General features: G+C 43.3%; 2 protein-coding genes across 14 annotated transcripts in view; both read right to left on the bottom strand.

Annotated features, from left to right (window-relative positions):
• The window catches only part of col11a2 (collagen, type XI, alpha 2), a 42876-nt gene extending 38609 nt beyond the window's left edge, over positions 1-4267 (bottom strand). For 2 of the 5 annotated variants that reach the window (XM_077548517.1, XM_077548516.1), the window contains exon 1: positions 4122-4264. Coding sequence is in view for 2 of the 5 variants with exons in the window: in XM_077548514.1 (XP_077404640.1) it covers positions 4122-4144 (23 nt within the window). In the remaining 3 variants the exon portion in view is untranslated. Of the gene's footprint in view, positions 1-4121 lie in introns of all 5 variants that reach the window. The other 3 variants (XM_077548514.1, XM_077548519.1, XM_077548515.1) reach the window with 2 other exon arrangements.
• rxrba (retinoid x receptor, beta a) lies at positions 12-13840 on the bottom strand. Of its 9 annotated transcripts, none has more exons than XM_077548524.1 (13): positions 13699-13840; positions 12828-13002; positions 11871-12106; positions 11511-11661; positions 11099-11278; positions 10391-10411; positions 9562-9722; positions 9361-9490; positions 8789-8921; positions 7096-7131; positions 6294-6385; positions 6115-6220; positions 12-5218 (listed from the first exon to the last, which is right to left on the bottom strand). In XM_077548524.1, exons 2-13 carry the CDS (start codon positions 12841-12843, stop codon positions 5020-5022), a joined length of 1461 nt encoding a protein of 486 aa, XP_077404650.1. In that variant the 5' UTR covers positions 12844-13002; positions 13699-13840; the 3' UTR covers positions 12-5019. The 9 variants fall into 9 exon arrangements, with proteins under 9 accessions (XP_077404650.1, XP_077404654.1, XP_077404651.1 ...); XM_077548528.1 differs by having other exon boundaries at positions 12-5167; XM_077548525.1 differs by lacking the exon at positions 13699-13840 and adding an exon at positions 13436-13645.
• Between the last annotated feature and the right edge of the window lie 2313 nt (positions 13841-16153).

Below are 16153 nucleotides of genomic sequence, written 5' to 3'. Positions count from 1 at the left end.
ATGAAAAGCAGTTTGTGTACAGTATTAAAAGCTTTACTCAGACATAATACAACAAACAGAAACAAGAGTCAAAATTAATGACTGGCGGGGGGGAAAACAAACCATTTTTCATATTTTTCTTCCTTCAAATCTCCAGAGCACACAATAGTCACGGGGCTCCACGTGTACGACGGAGTAAGATACAAACAGGACGAAGAACAGATGTAAAACAAGAGGGACAGGTTCCATTCAGATTGGACATTTGTTGAATACTTTGTAATAAACAAAAGGCTGGAAGCACAGGGCGGGGAGACCGGAAATAACACAAAGTGTGAATTTTCTTTTCGCAAAGAAAATTGCTAAAAAAATTCATTAATCATCAATTAATGATGATTCTAGCTCTACAGGGGAAATGAGTTTTTTTTTTTTCCCAGTTTCCTCCTTTAGTTGACCTTCAAAATGCCCTCCATCATAACCATGACCTCCTAAAACAGAGCGACACAACCCTCCCGAGTCGACCACGAGACCCAAGTGCAAATCCGGACGTCATCTGCCTGTGACATACATGCCAGTCATAGCGTTTTTTTTCTTTTTCTTTTTTTTTTAAACGCACACTTCCTCTCAAACAGCATCTCCAAATGTAACAAAATATGCGCTCGCCCATGACAAACTTGGTGCAGGAGTTCTCAAACAGGGAGCTGTGACTTGTAGCTTGGGGTCTACAAAATACTTTTAAAGAAAGTACATAACAAATGGTAAAACAAAATGGTATGTTGAGTGCAATTTTTCTAGTGAATTTCGCATTAATTGCATTTCCATTCATTTCAATGGGGAAAGATGCGTCTAAGATACAAGTGTGGCCATGCGATGAATTAAACTCTGATCTCAAGGCACCGCTGTTTACTGAATATAATTACTCAAAGCAAAATTCAACTTCCGCCTCTTGTGCTGGGAACGATGGGATGGTGCCTTGCTAAATGGCAGCCAGGCATCCCTCCAACAACTAGTTGCCATTTTTTTTTTTTTTTGCAATTTATCCCCTTATAGATGAGATACTGTAAGGAGTCCTTGGACCCAAAAAAGTTTGAGAACCCCTGCAGTCATAAAGTAAGCACATGACGGGGGACGCCCCCAGAAAGCTTCACATCCTTTTACAACAAAAACGACATACGAGTGCGCTGATAAACCGCCTCATCCGTATGCACTCGCTCAATCGGAAGGTTCACTGATTCACTTAAGAAGCAGCAGAGGGCACAATCGGTAAGAACGTAAACGCCCCCTCAACGCAGCGGGAGAAGCGTCAGTACGTGCAGTGGATTCGGGCATGAAACAGATTGCACTCCAATACCACAATTGAGCCACTGAGAACGGGCTATAACTTCATTTTGGTCATTTTTAAGCAAAGCCCAGATATGTCTACAAGTCTAACTCAAGGTTCCGTTGCAATTTTGACACACGAGGGTAATTCATTTGTCAAATGATGTTGATTGAAACGAAATATCTTTGGAATGAGACCAGTAATCAGGGATGTGATTTGACCAAAGCGAAATTATCTGAAAATTTAGCCGGGGGTCTGGGGGCCGCCGGCCCCCCGGAGCTCATGGGTTTTCCGTGTTTTTAAGTACTTTCAATGCACTCACATGACAAAGAAATAGACAAAACAACAACATAAATTATCCCATATAAAATGGCAGTTTTAGTCAACTCAAAATCAGTCACATTCAAAAACATTGGACTGCCTTTGCTTTAAAAACTATCACTGAGAATATCATCATATCTAATGTGATTACTAAGTTAACACATAAATAATGTTGAAGAGTTCAAATTTCATGAACAGATAATTGTATCATGACCAAATGAAAAGTAACTCATATTAGAGCATACCAAAAATGTCTTTGTTATAGCAGAAGATGTTATCTGTCGGAGTCATGTGCATACACAATGAACTACTAAAAAAAATAAAAACGGAAATTTTAAATTTTTATTTTTGGAGATAAAAAAAAGCGGAATTCCGCGAATTAGCGGAAAAATCACATCCCTGAGTAATGCACACATTTTTCCTCTAAGTCCATTTTGGTTCTTTTCTATCTATTCTGACCAGATTCGACCTACAAAACGGAAGACCCCCCCCCCCATTTCTGTAAAAACACTAAATTATTCAATCATTGCTGTTTTACTGCAAACAAATTGATTTAGCAGACTATTTCTCAGTGGCTCAATTCATCTTTTGCACCTTTTATTAAAAGTCCGCGTTGCATATGTTTTGTCATATCATAATTATCATTAACTTGGCCGACAGCGGCTGGCGTCGGCGTCCTGCCGAGGAAGCGACTGGAGGGCAAACACAGTGAGCTGTCAATCACCCCAAAAATGAGACGGCTCGTACAAGCGAGTATCCGACTCGCCGTGTTAAAAAAAAAATGGGGATTTGCTTCTAAAAAGAGCATTTACAAAAAAAAAAAAAATCATCCTCTTAACTAGGGGTGGGCAAACTTTTGTGCTCAAGGGTCACATTTTTTCAAATTGGACAGAAGGGCAATGAAGTATAAAAAAATATATAGGTAAACAAAAAGTGTACATAAAATAGTATATTTTAATAATACAATTATAAAATGTATTTACAATAAATCAAAATACCAATGATTTAATGAGAATTTTAAAAATTATATTTCCATAAAATGTATGGAAAAGGACGTTGAAATGATTGCAGCAAATTGTTTATTTTAATAAAAATAATTGAAGTTAATTTTACTAATGTCATTATAATTTCTAAGCAACAAAATTAATAATCTGACTTCGAAAAATTAGCGAATGAGATCAACTAATAAAAATACATTTTAATGAACGAATATGCGCAGCGGGTCAAATTAACTCTTTGACTGCCAGACGTTTTCAGAAAAGGGATGCCGTGGGTGCCAGCCGATTTTAAGCATTTTGACTGATCTTTCAAGGTCCATAGAAAATTATGTGTTTGGACTATGGAAACACACATACTACCAAAAAAAGATTGGACTCTCATCTTTCATCAGAAAAAAAAAGTTTGTTTCTACCTTATTCCGTTTTTCAGTAATCCACAATAGAAAATGCTTAGTTTCACCTCTGTTTTGAAACAAACGTCTTTTAACGTCTTTGGCACTCCTCCATAGGATTTTACTAAACGTTATTTAACGTTTTTGGCAGTCAAAGAGTTAAAGAACGCAGTGGGCCATAGTTTGCCCACCCCTGAACTCAACGCAAAAACTCAACGGCTTCATCCCCGCAACTCGCACGCTAGAAGAGGAAAGCCTAACACTGAAAAAAGGAGCACCTGTCTCACAGGTCATGTGACGGCGGGCGCCTCCGAGTCACACAAGCGCAAAAGCCCTCTTTGAGAGGACGCATTCCGACTCGCTAATACTAATCCGTCGTTTGCTTCCACCGACCGTCTCGCCCGTGTCATTTGAATACTGTTGCATTGATTGCATTGGTGTGAATGTGCAAGACTGTGTTAGATATTTAGCACCCATTCCATGTCCATTGAGCCGCTACTTAAAAAAAGAAAAGAAAAAAAAAGAAATTGTAACTAGAGAAATGCTCATAATCATTAATCCATAGCAATATTGTTCATCTCTGCTGGTCACGTTTGGAGCTGTGCATGCTTACAAATCACAGTTAAAAGTCAAGTGCCAATCAAGGACGCGGGTGCAAAGGCTGCAGGTGGGGAGGGGACAAAAAATTACAAAAAAAACGTTTTAAATGTTTGTTGGAGAAGCAGGATGATCACTTGTGATTTTCAAGTCTTAATATTTACACACTAATGTAGAAAAGTTGTCAGGTAGTCAATCACAGAATTCATTCAAATTCTGTGACGGCAACGCTGGTTCCTTTGCTTAACCAGTGATGTCATCAATCGGGGAGGGGGAGGGGCGTGGCATAGAATATTGCGATATTACAGCGTCCAATCATCCCTACGGATTTCTTCTCACGCTTCCATGTTTTGGGCCACTATTAGGTGCGCCGAGCTCATTTCACCGCAACCCAAACTATTTTGTCATTGCTCAGCATCACATCGAGCCCGGCGGGCCTAACCAACGGGAATCGGGTTACCCGTTCAAACCCGATGCGGCGGGGCCAGGGCGAGAGAGAAAGCCAACACCAAGTACCTTGTCTCGGAGACGGCGGCCATTGGGAGGAAACGCTCGCACGGGTACGACTCACAAAAAGTGCAAAAATGACCGCCGGCGTGGGACGACGTCCGGGCAATAAAAAGAGAAACCGACCCCGCCTGGCGTGAAGCTCTCAACTTCCCTCAAGCTCGTCAAACTGCCAAGCGACTGCCAGAATAGACAAGAAACAAAGGATCACATGAAAACAAAGCAACAAAACGATAAATTCAAGTCTTTCTTTTTTGTCTTACAAAGCCCACTGTGCGCACATCAGGGATGGAAGGACAACGTTAGTCATTCAAAGTGCTCCCAGACCCTTCCTGGATTTCAATGCCTTGGGGGGGGGGGAAGCTCTCATTTCATGAGTTACAGTACTTCAAGATAGAAACCAAAAAAAAACAAGTTTCAGCATGATCACGGAAAAACAAAAGCAAAGTTATCATACATTTTAGGATAAGGAGACACGCTGGTGTGAGGGCGGAGTTGATTGAAATGCTACGCACCTGATTGGAAGCTTAAAAACCATCAATGAACCCAGCGGATCTAAGATACAGAGGCGCTCTGAGATGAAGGCTAACTGATGATCAGGACTTTTTATCACTCATACATGTATATATATATATATATATATATATATATATATATATATGTACATGTATGTGCATAGTCATCTGTATATGTGTTATGTGAAAAGGTGAAACACTGAATACAAGAAAGACGGTGATATGGGTGTATTGTTAAAACCGTGTCACCTCTGCAAGTTAGATCTGTGTGTGTATGTGTGTGTGTGTGTGTGTAACAAGCGTGAGGGCTTGACGAGCCCGCCCGATAATCCCGGTGTGCAATGCGGCCTCCTGAGCGGCGGCGGCGGCGGCGGCGGCGGCGGCCGGCTGGTCTAGGTGAGCTGGTGAGGGGCCTCCAGCATCTCCATGAGGAAGGTGTCGATGGGCGTGTCGCCAATCAGCTTGAAGAAGAACAGGTGCTCCAGGCACTTCAGGCCGATGGAGCGCAGCGCCGGCAGACGCAGGAGGAGCTTGGCAAACCTAAGGGCGGAAGCGTACGTGACTGGATCCCTCGACTTCTGCCAATTAGAGCTGTCGAAATTAAATCGAGCAGATTATCAAATTACAACTTCTTGAGCCCATTTGCTCACAACAACGTATGAATATGTTCCATTTCAATTATTAGCATGCTCCCAAAGACGGGTTTATACTTTCTTTCTTTTTACGCTACATACAGAAGGCTTTGATGCAGCTTGGAGAATGGTAGTTATTACAAAAACAGCCAGCAGGTGGCAGCAGAGTACAAGAGATCAACCATGTTGCAAAAAAACTCTTTTCCCCAATTGTTTTAAACAGATTTGTGAATAATGATGAAACTTAGCTATATTCCAATGCCAATTGCTAGAAAACGGAAACAGATAGAAATACGCTTTTCATTCCTGCTGAAAGAAGAGACTCTAATCGTTCTTTTGGTAGGTTCCATGTTTTTATAGCAATAGAACAGAATATTCTGTGGGCCTTGAAAAATCAGTCAAAATCCAGTAAAACAGCTGGGAGCGAAGGGGGTTGCTTCAGTGAAAATGGCTGCGAGTGAATGAGTTAATAATCGAAAAAGTGTTTGGAGCCATTTTTTTTAATCAAAATTGTTCAAATCCTCTGATTTCAGCATATCAACAGTAATTGTTTACGGATTTCTGTAGTCTTTCATGAAAGAAGACTTGAGTATCTTCTGTGTTTAATAAAAATGTTTAAACTTTGACATAATACGTCAATACCCCCTTCTTTTTAATTAATATACGAATACAAAGTACAAAAAAAAACACCTATCACTGATTACTAAACGTAATCAGGGGGGAAAATGCTTTTGTAACACACTAATGCAAAATTAAAATTAATCCAATTAGTCAATTTAATTGATGCTAAAAATATTCGTTATTGACAGCACTACTGCCAATCACACGGCACCTTGGTGTCACAGTGGCGCATACCTGCCCTGCTGGTCCGGGTACTTCTGCTTGCAGTACGTCTCCAGGGACGCGTACACCCGTTCCCTCAGCAGCTCCACCTCGCTGGGGTTGGACAAACCCTTGGCATCTTCGGTCGAGACGAGACCATTTGAGAAATACACCGACGTGGACGGCGGGTGGTGGCGTTTGCTTCCGCGTACCTGGATTGAAGAGGATGATGGCGCGCAGGCAGCCCAGCTCGGTCTTGTCCATCTGCATGTCTCTCATTTTGCTCACCAGCTCCGTCAAAACCCTGCCGGGGAGGAGGAGGAAGAAGAGTGGAAGGAAGATGGTCAGAAGAGCAGATTTTCTCATCACTGCCCATTAAAGCCAGTAGTGATAGCGTTATGGATGCCGCACGGAAGGCCGGACACGTCTGTTGAAAACGTCCCTGATGCGTGATGAAAAGTGCATACAGCAGGTTTACATTAGCGCTGAGTGACAACAAGCTTACATTTGATTGGGCAAGAAACAAATCAGTCATGCATATATAAGCAATTAAGGCACTGTAACTCCTTTGCGTGTAGGCAAGGAGAGCGCCAATTCACATTTAAGAAAGGAAAAAAAAAAAACTCGCGAGGAACTGCTGTGGGCCTCAGCTCACTCCCAGACGCTCACACGACCAACTTCACTCCAGCGTCTGACATCACTCTTTATGTCACGTGTGTGACTTCACCTCGTAAACACACCGACCCCCCCCCCCCCCCCACCACATGCCTACAACATAACTCTCGTGTTCCCGGCATAGCCTGGGACAGATATCTGGCACGAGTGTACCTTTGTGTGCCAAAGCTACAAAAAAATAAATAAATAATCAATTAAGCCGAAGACGATGACAAGAGCTTTTAGCACACAAAAAGCACAGCACACATATTTATGTTTATGATCAGTCTCGTGGCTTGTGATTTTTCTTTCTGCAGAAGGAGGGGTTCAAGGAAAGTGTTTGTGTCGTGGCGTAATTACCTGTCAAATATGGCCCCAACCTCAGCATTGTGCGCCCTGTGTATGCAATCACAATGTGTTATTACAGTGTTATTACACAGTAACATCGCCAGTACACTTGTCTGCGTTTGGGGAATTCACCCGGTGCTCTTATTAAAGTCTAAGACATATTGAAAAGTTTAGTGGATGCACCATGCACATTTGATTTTTTTGTGGCTTTTACACTAGACCAGAGATTCTCAAACTGGGCTCCGTGCACACCTGTAGCTTCGGTGTCCACAAAATAAATACGTTGATGTGCTAAAAAATAAATAAATAAATAAATAAATAAGGCTAAGATCACATAAATCTGACAACCCTGCATGAAAAGTTTTTTTTAATGAACAGGTGCCCTATTATTTCAGAAAAAAAGGCGTATTCATTAAAAGAACAGAACTTTTTTTCCCCCCCTAAATCTTCAATTGTAATAGAATGAATCTGTATTTTATAATTCACTTGTTTACAAAGATGAACTTCTTCCCCTCGGTAAACTCTGACTTTAATAGCATAATATTGTGATTTTATCTTGGACAAATCCCACATTATTCCTGTAAGCAACAAACCATGTTTATTTAACATTACATATTTGTTTCCTCAAAAAATTTGTGAATTTGATATCCCCCGAGACATGCAATTTCTTCATTCCTATGGTCGTTATGTTTAATTAACTTTTTGTATTTTTAAGGGGTGTTTGGTCAAATATTTCCCCCATTGGTGTCCCTGGACCCAAAAACTTTGAGAACCCCTGCTCTAGATGTTAAAAAATAGAAGCATACAAAGTCAACATTTGCACTTGAACAATGGCAGACGTTTGTCCATTTTTATATTCAATTCTTTAGGCCACTCCCACTAAAATCTCAGCCATTTGTTTTGGAGTTTGTTTGGGAAAACAGACAAAAAGGGACTGTGTAATTAACAGAGAAGCGACACATTGTGATTGGATAGGCAAGAATCTGCGCAGTGGATTTTCAGTCAACTAATTATTAAGAAGGGAAACCAGCCAGCCTTTCTGACCAAGAGAAATTGATGACGTTAGTAACCATCAGGCAGCCATTCCTTGACTACTCCGAGTGGCCAAAGTGCCTCACTATGGAGTTGTGTGTGCAGAATACGTATTAGTCACCAGCATCCCAGCATGGACGCAACACCGAAGCCAGAACGGAAGGAAGCAGCAGCAGCAGCAGCAGCAGCAGCAGCCAAAGGAACACAGCAGGTGCAGCCAGTCACCCTCCTCGACAAGTCATGTGACCCAGATATGTGACAGCGCCGCGGGATGTGCAGCGTGAAGCCGTCAAGAGTCGAATGCGCGTGTCGGCTTTCAAAGCGGATGGGAAGCTTCAGGGCCGGATCTACCTGCGAGATACTCTGGGGACTCAAACTGGCCCAAATGGGAGTCTTGGGAAAATGTTGGTAACGAGAAAAGAGACCGAGCCCTTTCCCTTGGCGTTTGTTAGCTTGAGCTTTTTAACAGCCGCGGAGCATTAGCGAAAACATACCACATGCCACGAAGGTTAACTTTCGCTCACATCCAGAGTTTAATTTAGCTCCGCCCACCCGACATACAAAGATCAACAGTTAAAATACATCACTCCAACAGACTTCCTTGACTTTTCTGGCCTTAGCACAAAAAATACGTGAGTTTTTCGGCACTCGTCGTCAAAAATGTGATGGCTACCTGTCAAAGATGGCTCCGACGCCGGCGCTGTGAGCGCTGCTCCGGTGCACGTGGAGGCCGGTGGCCAGCAAGATTCCGTCCTTCACCGAGATGGAGCGGTGGGAGAAGGAGGCGATCAGTAGCTCATTCCAACCTGGCCACAGGATGTTTAAAGTCTGAACGATTCATCACATTTATCAATGTGTGTCGTGGCAATTTTATTGCATCTTCGAACCGTAACCTTCGGTAGCTCTTTGACTGCCAGACGTTTTCAGAAAAGGGATGCCGTGGGTGCCAGCCAATTTAAGCATTTTTGACTGATCTTTCAAGGTCCACAGAAAATTATGTGTTTGGACTATGGAAACACACATACTACCAAATGAAAGATTGGACTCTCATCTTTCATCAGAAAAAAAAGTTTGTTTCTACCTTATTCCGTTTTTCAGTAATCAACAAGAGAAAATGGTTAGTTTCACCTCTGTTTTGAAAAAAACATCTTTTAACGTCTTTGGCACTCCTCCATAGGGTTTTACTAAACGTTATTTAACGTTTTTGGCAGTCAAAGAGTTAGAGATCTGGGTGATGAAACCCACCTGCGCGTAGCAAGATAACCTGATCGTCGAGGGCCAGCTCAGAAAAGTGCGGGATCCTCTTGGCCCACTCCACCAGCGTGAAGAGCTGCTTGTCCGCCGCCTGGCAGATGTTGGTGACGGGGTCGTTGGGCTGAGGGAGCGGAGCGGTAAGGAACATGTGACCACGCCGAACGACGCCATCATTCGGGTTGGTCTACTCACGGAGCTTCCTCCGGAGCTTCCGTCGGCGTGAAGCTCCGTCTTCTGCTCCACGGCCATCTCTGCCTCCAAAATCTTCTCCACTGGCATCTCCTCGTTGACCACGCTGGTGGACTCCACCTCGCCCTCGCGCTCCTTGTTCCTCTGGCGCTCCTCTTGGACGGCTGAGGAACGGGAGGAACGGGGGGTGGGTGGTTGAACGAAGACATTTTATAAGTGTTAAAACCCTTATGTTCCTTTTGGTGTGCAGGCCTTGGCCACCAGGGGGCAGTATAAAACCGCCGAAAGGACGCAAACGAAGAAGAGTTTCACAACTAATTGACTCTACTGTGAGTATTGATTATCTGTCTACATTGCTCCAGTTTATGTTCACGTAATATAATTTCTTTGTTTTATGTTTGAGTTGGGAGTTAACTTCAACTGAGTTACAATATTGGTGAACAAATTGGTGTGCCTCCATTTAATGCATCTATCTAAAAAAAATTCTCACAAGTAAAGGCAAAAAATAAATAAATAAAAATGTAACACCTGGTATCTCAAAAAGCTCTTAAATCGGGTCATCTGAGGTTTGGCGCCATCTTGTGGCATTTTAGGGCATTATAAAAAAAAAGCAAATACTTGATTATTTGAGTGAATAATGGCGGATAGGTTAAAAAAAAAAAGGTTAATTGGTGATTGTGTGTTGTAAAATGAATCCTGAATATGCAGGAGACTACTGCACCCCCCCCCCAAAAAAAATTTTAAGAAAAGGAAACCATCCCCGTAGTCTCGCTCGCTCAATCCATCCCACGCAAGCACGCACCCGGCCACCCCCCCGCCCTCTTGTCCTTACATCTGTCGCTCATCTTAGCCACTGCAGAGGGGGAGGGAGAGGGAGGACGAGAGGAAACAAAAAGAGGAGGAGAGGGGGGGGGGGGAAAGGGGGTTAGTGTTTGCAAAGCTGAGCCACCCCCATGTCCCCCCTCTACCACCGCTGCTTGATCCCCCCGGCAGCCCAAACTCAATCATTTACAACACACACGCTAGTTAGGTCGAGTTTGAGAGTGAAAGTGGACGTGGGGTTTCTTTCATGCCTCTGACTCGGCTCAAATTGGGAGAATCCGTGAAGCGTTGCCATGGCGACTGAGAAAACGCCATCTGCTAATGAATTTGGGACTCAAAATCTCATTGAGTAGAGATTTAAGTCTTGAAGTTTAATTTACGATGGTGACTTGACATAGGAGTAGAATTTGTTTGTGGCCACGCTTGCAAAAAAAAATATTTGCATGTTAAATCGCAACCGCAATATTGAGAGGGACAAAAAAATGCAAATAAATCATGTTTCTATTTTTCAGCCCCTCTTAATGGGACCCGTACTGAGGGCTAACTTATTGCATTAAAACAAAAATTCATGAAATAAGTGACACGAGATTTATGCTATGTGGGAAAACACAACCGCAAGTTGCTCCGTTTTTTTTCCACTTCTAACTCAAGTCATTATCAACTGGGCTAAGTCGTTCCTAAGTCACATCAGTCGCAACCGCCTTGGGTCCCGGCTTACCTTCTCTCTTCATGCCCATGGCCAGGCACTTCTGGTAGCGGCAGTATTGGCAGCGGTTCCTCTGCCTCTTGTCGACCATGCAGTCCTTGGTGTCCCGACAGGTGTAGGTCAGGTCTTTGCGCACCGTCCGCTTGAAAAAGCCTTTGCAGCCCTCGCAGCTGTACACGCCATAGTGCTTTCCTAACAAAACAAAAAAAAAAGTCAGATTTGCCAGCTTCTTCAACATCATTGTTTTTTTCCCCAGAAAATAAAAAAAAAACTCTTCACAATGAGGTGTTTTACAAAAACACATAACTAATTACTGACAGATTTAGCACATTTCCATTGACAGAACGTCACAGCCTGTTCCAAGGTTACAAATCGACACGTTTTTTTGGTGACGAGAGGAAGACAGAGTATAAGCAGTGGTCACCAGAGGATCGGTCGCCGCAGATGGAACAAAGGCGTTTCTGGGAAAGCATCGGGCCCGGGCTGTGCGCCGACAGCTTCAGACCGATCGGAGGTTTGACGTCATCTGAGCTGCTCACCGTGTGAAGTCCTGACATGGAGACTGTGGAGTTGATCTAAATGAAGTAAAGCAGAAGATGACTAAAAGCTAAAAAATAAATAAATCTAGGAAAGTAAGCAGTGAAACGAGGAGTATGTCACTTTATTTTAAATCATCCCCCAATAGACCAGAAAATTTTGACTAGGTAAAAAATTAATTAAAAAATACTGAAGTCTCAAAACCAAACTTGATCAGAGATATTTAATCCTGGCGACACGATCTTACCTGCGGACTGCTGATGGGACCGTAGCCGACCGACGGCGTTCCTGGCAGGCAGGGGGAGCCCAGCGAGGAGCTGATGACCGAAAAAGGGGAACCGATGCTACTGATGGGGCTGCTGACGCCGGCGGTGGAGATGGGAGGCAGGGAGGTCATGGAGGCCGCCGCGGAGGGTACCAGAGGTGGCGAGCGCTGGCCTGATGGCGGGGAGGACACAGACGAACTGTCCGGACTCCGTGAATCTGGTGACAAGCATTTTAGTTGTGTAAATCAGAGATTCTCAAACAATCAGACAGCACCTTAGTGTGACAAAAGAGACCATCAGGTGTGAAATATCCAATTTCACTTTTTTTTTAAATACAGATAAGTAGTATCTTTGTTGGATTCTATGCCAGCGACGTATAGTGGTGGGGAGAACAAATACATGTTTGTCCACTAGATGGCAGAATGTACTGCTAATTTAGTACACAAGACTCCCAAAGGAGGACCAATAAACTACAAACTATCCATTTTCTGTGGTGCTTGTCATCATTGGGATCTTAGATGAGCCGACTATCCTCTCCCCATATATTTTTTAACAAACTAGCAATAAATAAATACAATTATTTATTACAAAACAAGAATAAAACAACTCAGAGCTTTCTTATTTCCACCTGCTAGCCACCCTGCCCATAACCACTAGGGAGAATACTTGGATGATGATTGGGAGTTTGCTGTGACATGCTAAGACGTTAACCAGCATCCATTAGACATCGCTTCAACATCAAGGCAGCCTTGGATTTGTCAAACAAGACAATAGTGCATAAACATTACTTTTTTCCTTTATTTTAGACAGCATTTTGACAAGCCTTGATTGCATCCAAAAACATTATTGGACCTTGAGTGGGAGGAATAAAAGGGGAGTCCGTTTCTACAAGGGGTGCAGGGCACTTTTGTTGCGACTGACCATGCTTTGACTCTCACCTCGACTGTCTCCCATGGTGCTGCCGTCTTCGGCGGCGGGGGGGGGGTTCCCCGGGAATCACTGGTCGCTGCACACCGTCGAGCCTCGCGTCTTTTGCAGCCCCCTGTCAAACACGAGACCGCGGACTGCGGCCCGGGCCGGAGCTGCTTTAGGTGGGGGGGACCAAAAACGGCTCTGAAATGCCAACACGTGCAAAGCGAAAATGTATTAGCTGTCAAAGGGAAGCTACAGCAGAAAATAAATGAAGTAAAACAGCAATGAGCGTATTTCAAGCGCAGCGGTGTAGTCAGTGTTCACGTCCAAGACACTAGTAGTGTGAATTTGCTGAATTTGTTGTCTTTTGAAATAAACATTACGAAAACAAGACAGCTGTTCGGCAGATGCCAGCTTGTCTAATGCAGGGAACCAAAATATGCTAAAGCCACATTAATTATGCAGGAAACGCTTTTAGGCGTCTCGCTATGATTTGCAGTGTTTGTTTTGGCAGCCATAAATAATACTAATAATACAGCAAACATGTATTTACTATGTTTAGTTGGAGCTAACGTTCACATAGCTTCCACATTAGCTCGCACTTCGAACGTCTTTACCTTCTGCCTGTACAAACCTTTCCTTATAAACGGTGGGCAGAAAACACAGATAAAATGTGCACGGTCTTGTATGTGACGCCATAATTCCCCAAAAAATGCGCGTTTGCCGTCCAAAGTTGGCATAGCTAGCGAGGTGCTAACCCATGCTAGCTGTGCTAGCCAGGTGCTAACGTGTAGCCGATTTAGCTAAGAAGCTAACTCGGAAGCTCAAGTGTTTGCGTCCCAAACATCAGGGAGGGCGAATGTCGCAAATTGGGCAAAATAAATGCGGATTACTGACGTTTAGCGGCGTAGCTTCCTCGCATGAATCGATGTTGCTGACTAGGCCCCGAGTGTCTGTCTGCCCCCCCCCCACCCCGGCTCACCGCCACCACAGCGCACACACGCATACACTTTGGCCCGAAGACAGTCCACCCTCCCCCCGCCAGGATGAAAACATGGTGACGGCGGTGCTGGAGCCTCAATTGCGCTGCTGGCTGCAGGTTCCCAATCCTAATAACAGTGGTTTCATTTCGTTCTGTGACCTCAGCTCGTAACTTAAAACACATCTCAAATCCTCTTTTCTCACTGAGATGAATGGAACTGCCATTAATTCGTTCTAGCCTTCAATAATGACCAGGGATGGGCAAGTACTGATACTATGTATCAGTATTAATATTAAAGTGTAATACTGTTACCCATACACCAACAAGTATTATACAGAGCAAGTGTATAGATGTAATCGGAGCCGATCACCCACATTACGAGCACAATTTTTTTTTTTAATAAAATAAAAAAATCTTTGTGTGGGTCTGTATGCAGCCTCAACTCTACTGTTGGCTGTTGTCTCCCTGCACCTGACTTGTGAGCATGCGTGTGTGTTGTCATGCTGACTCATGTCGCTGACCGGAGAGGTGAAGAGGTCAAAACAAGTGAACTTAAGTTGCCGCAGAGGTTACTTTAGGCCACCGGAGAGCTTTGAGCGATTTTATCGACAAACAGAGGAAAGGATCGATGGAGGAGGAGACTCAGAAGGTGGAGAGAAATTCTGCGATGTTTGAAATGTAATCAATGAAGCATATTTACATTCAATATTTGTATATAATAGGTGAAAGCATGTTTATTTTGTGGCATTACATCAGTTGTTGATTGCCCTTAACCAAAAGTGTGTCTCAAATCTGAGTCAACTCCAAAATGAATCCTCTCATATTTATTATTCTCATTTATGAATAAATTTCTGCACTTTATTTATTGAAAGTTTAAGGTTTACATGGCTCTATCGATATTTTAGTGCCAAAGCGGCAAAAAAATCAATTTACTTTTCGCCTGCCTGTGTATTTTTGTGTCTGATATATATATATATATATATATATATATATATATATATGATTTTACAAATGTAATAATGTCATACCAAACTGAGTGCTGTTCCTAATATTTTGACCCTCTCATGCTGCTGAAACATGTATTGGAACTTGTCAGGAGTGTCTCCAATAGATTAGCATTAGCGCTGTTTGGCAGCAGTCAAACTAAAAATGTAGCAGAGAAAGCACAATAAAGTTTGCGTTTATTGTTATACCGGAAAATATGATGGAACATTAATGAAAGACAACACAGTTCGTAAAAGATGAAACTGTTTTTATTTGGTCAAAACATTACCATTTTGTGGAGTCAACCACAAAAACATTAAGCAAGTTAATTCTTCAGATCGATAGACAGACAAGAAATATAAATATAATGTAGCTTCATAATTTCATAGTTTTAATTAATGAAATCAGATTTTTCTTATCTGACTGGAGATTTTTTATTATTTTTTTTTAATGCCCGACTATTCCTCCAGTATGACAGACTAGATGTTAGCGTGTATGCATGTGTGTGTGTTTGAGTACGTGAGTGTGAGTGCTGCGTGAGGGATTAGCTGCAGTGTGTGTCCACTAGTGATTAGCCTGGTCAGTGGGCCTGTTGTGCATTCACCCCGGCCATTAGCATATTAATGCTCTCTCGCTCTTGATCCCCCCCCGCGCCTTCACCAACCCCCACCAGCACCACCACACCGCCCCCGTGCCCCGCTCTTTCTCTATACATATTTCCCACACTGACTTGTCACTTCCTGCAGCTCCCGTCTATAAATCTCACCCGTTGCTTACGAACCGGCCGAGCGTGTTTCGGAGGTACTCGTTTTCCCTCCAAAATGTTCCCTCCTCTTCCTCGATCTTTGCCTCCTTTTTCATCCCTGTGAGGGAAAAACGCACACACAGGCAAATTAACGAACGCGCACACGGAGAGCAAACGCCCACGACGACACTTCCGGCGCCAATTGAGCGCAAACGGTCCAAAATGTGAGCAAAGCGGATGCCTTCGAGCTGCTTCCGCAAAGGGACAGCCCCGCATCCTCACACAGATTCTCGACTTTGGAACAAGCCGCCCAACAAAATCAGACATAAAAACTCATGACATGTGAAAACTCACTTTTAATGACTGGCTTTTTAATGTGATGTCGTCTTCTTCCTCACTTTTTTTTTTAAACAAATGCTGTCCTGTTGTTAAGTTCAACATCCGCCATGTTTGGAGACCGTAGTCTCCTTTTTCCCCCAACGCATCCCTCGTCGAAAGGTGAGAGGTCAGGGGCGTGATGTCCATCCACAACTCCTGGTTTCATCAAGGCAGACGCAAGAATTGCGTTTGGACAATCAGCTCCGGACCCCCCCTTCATTATTTCGCTCGCGGCTGGTGGTCCGCACGGTTCGTCCCGAATA

This window comes from Vanacampus margaritifer, chromosome 17 (assembly GCF_051991255.1).
Source record: "Vanacampus margaritifer isolate UIUO_Vmar chromosome 17, RoL_Vmar_1.0, whole genome shotgun sequence".
Lineage (NCBI taxonomy): Eukaryota > Metazoa > Chordata > Actinopteri > Syngnathiformes > Syngnathidae > Vanacampus > Vanacampus margaritifer.
This window is presented reverse-complemented; position numbering and strand designations above follow the sequence as displayed.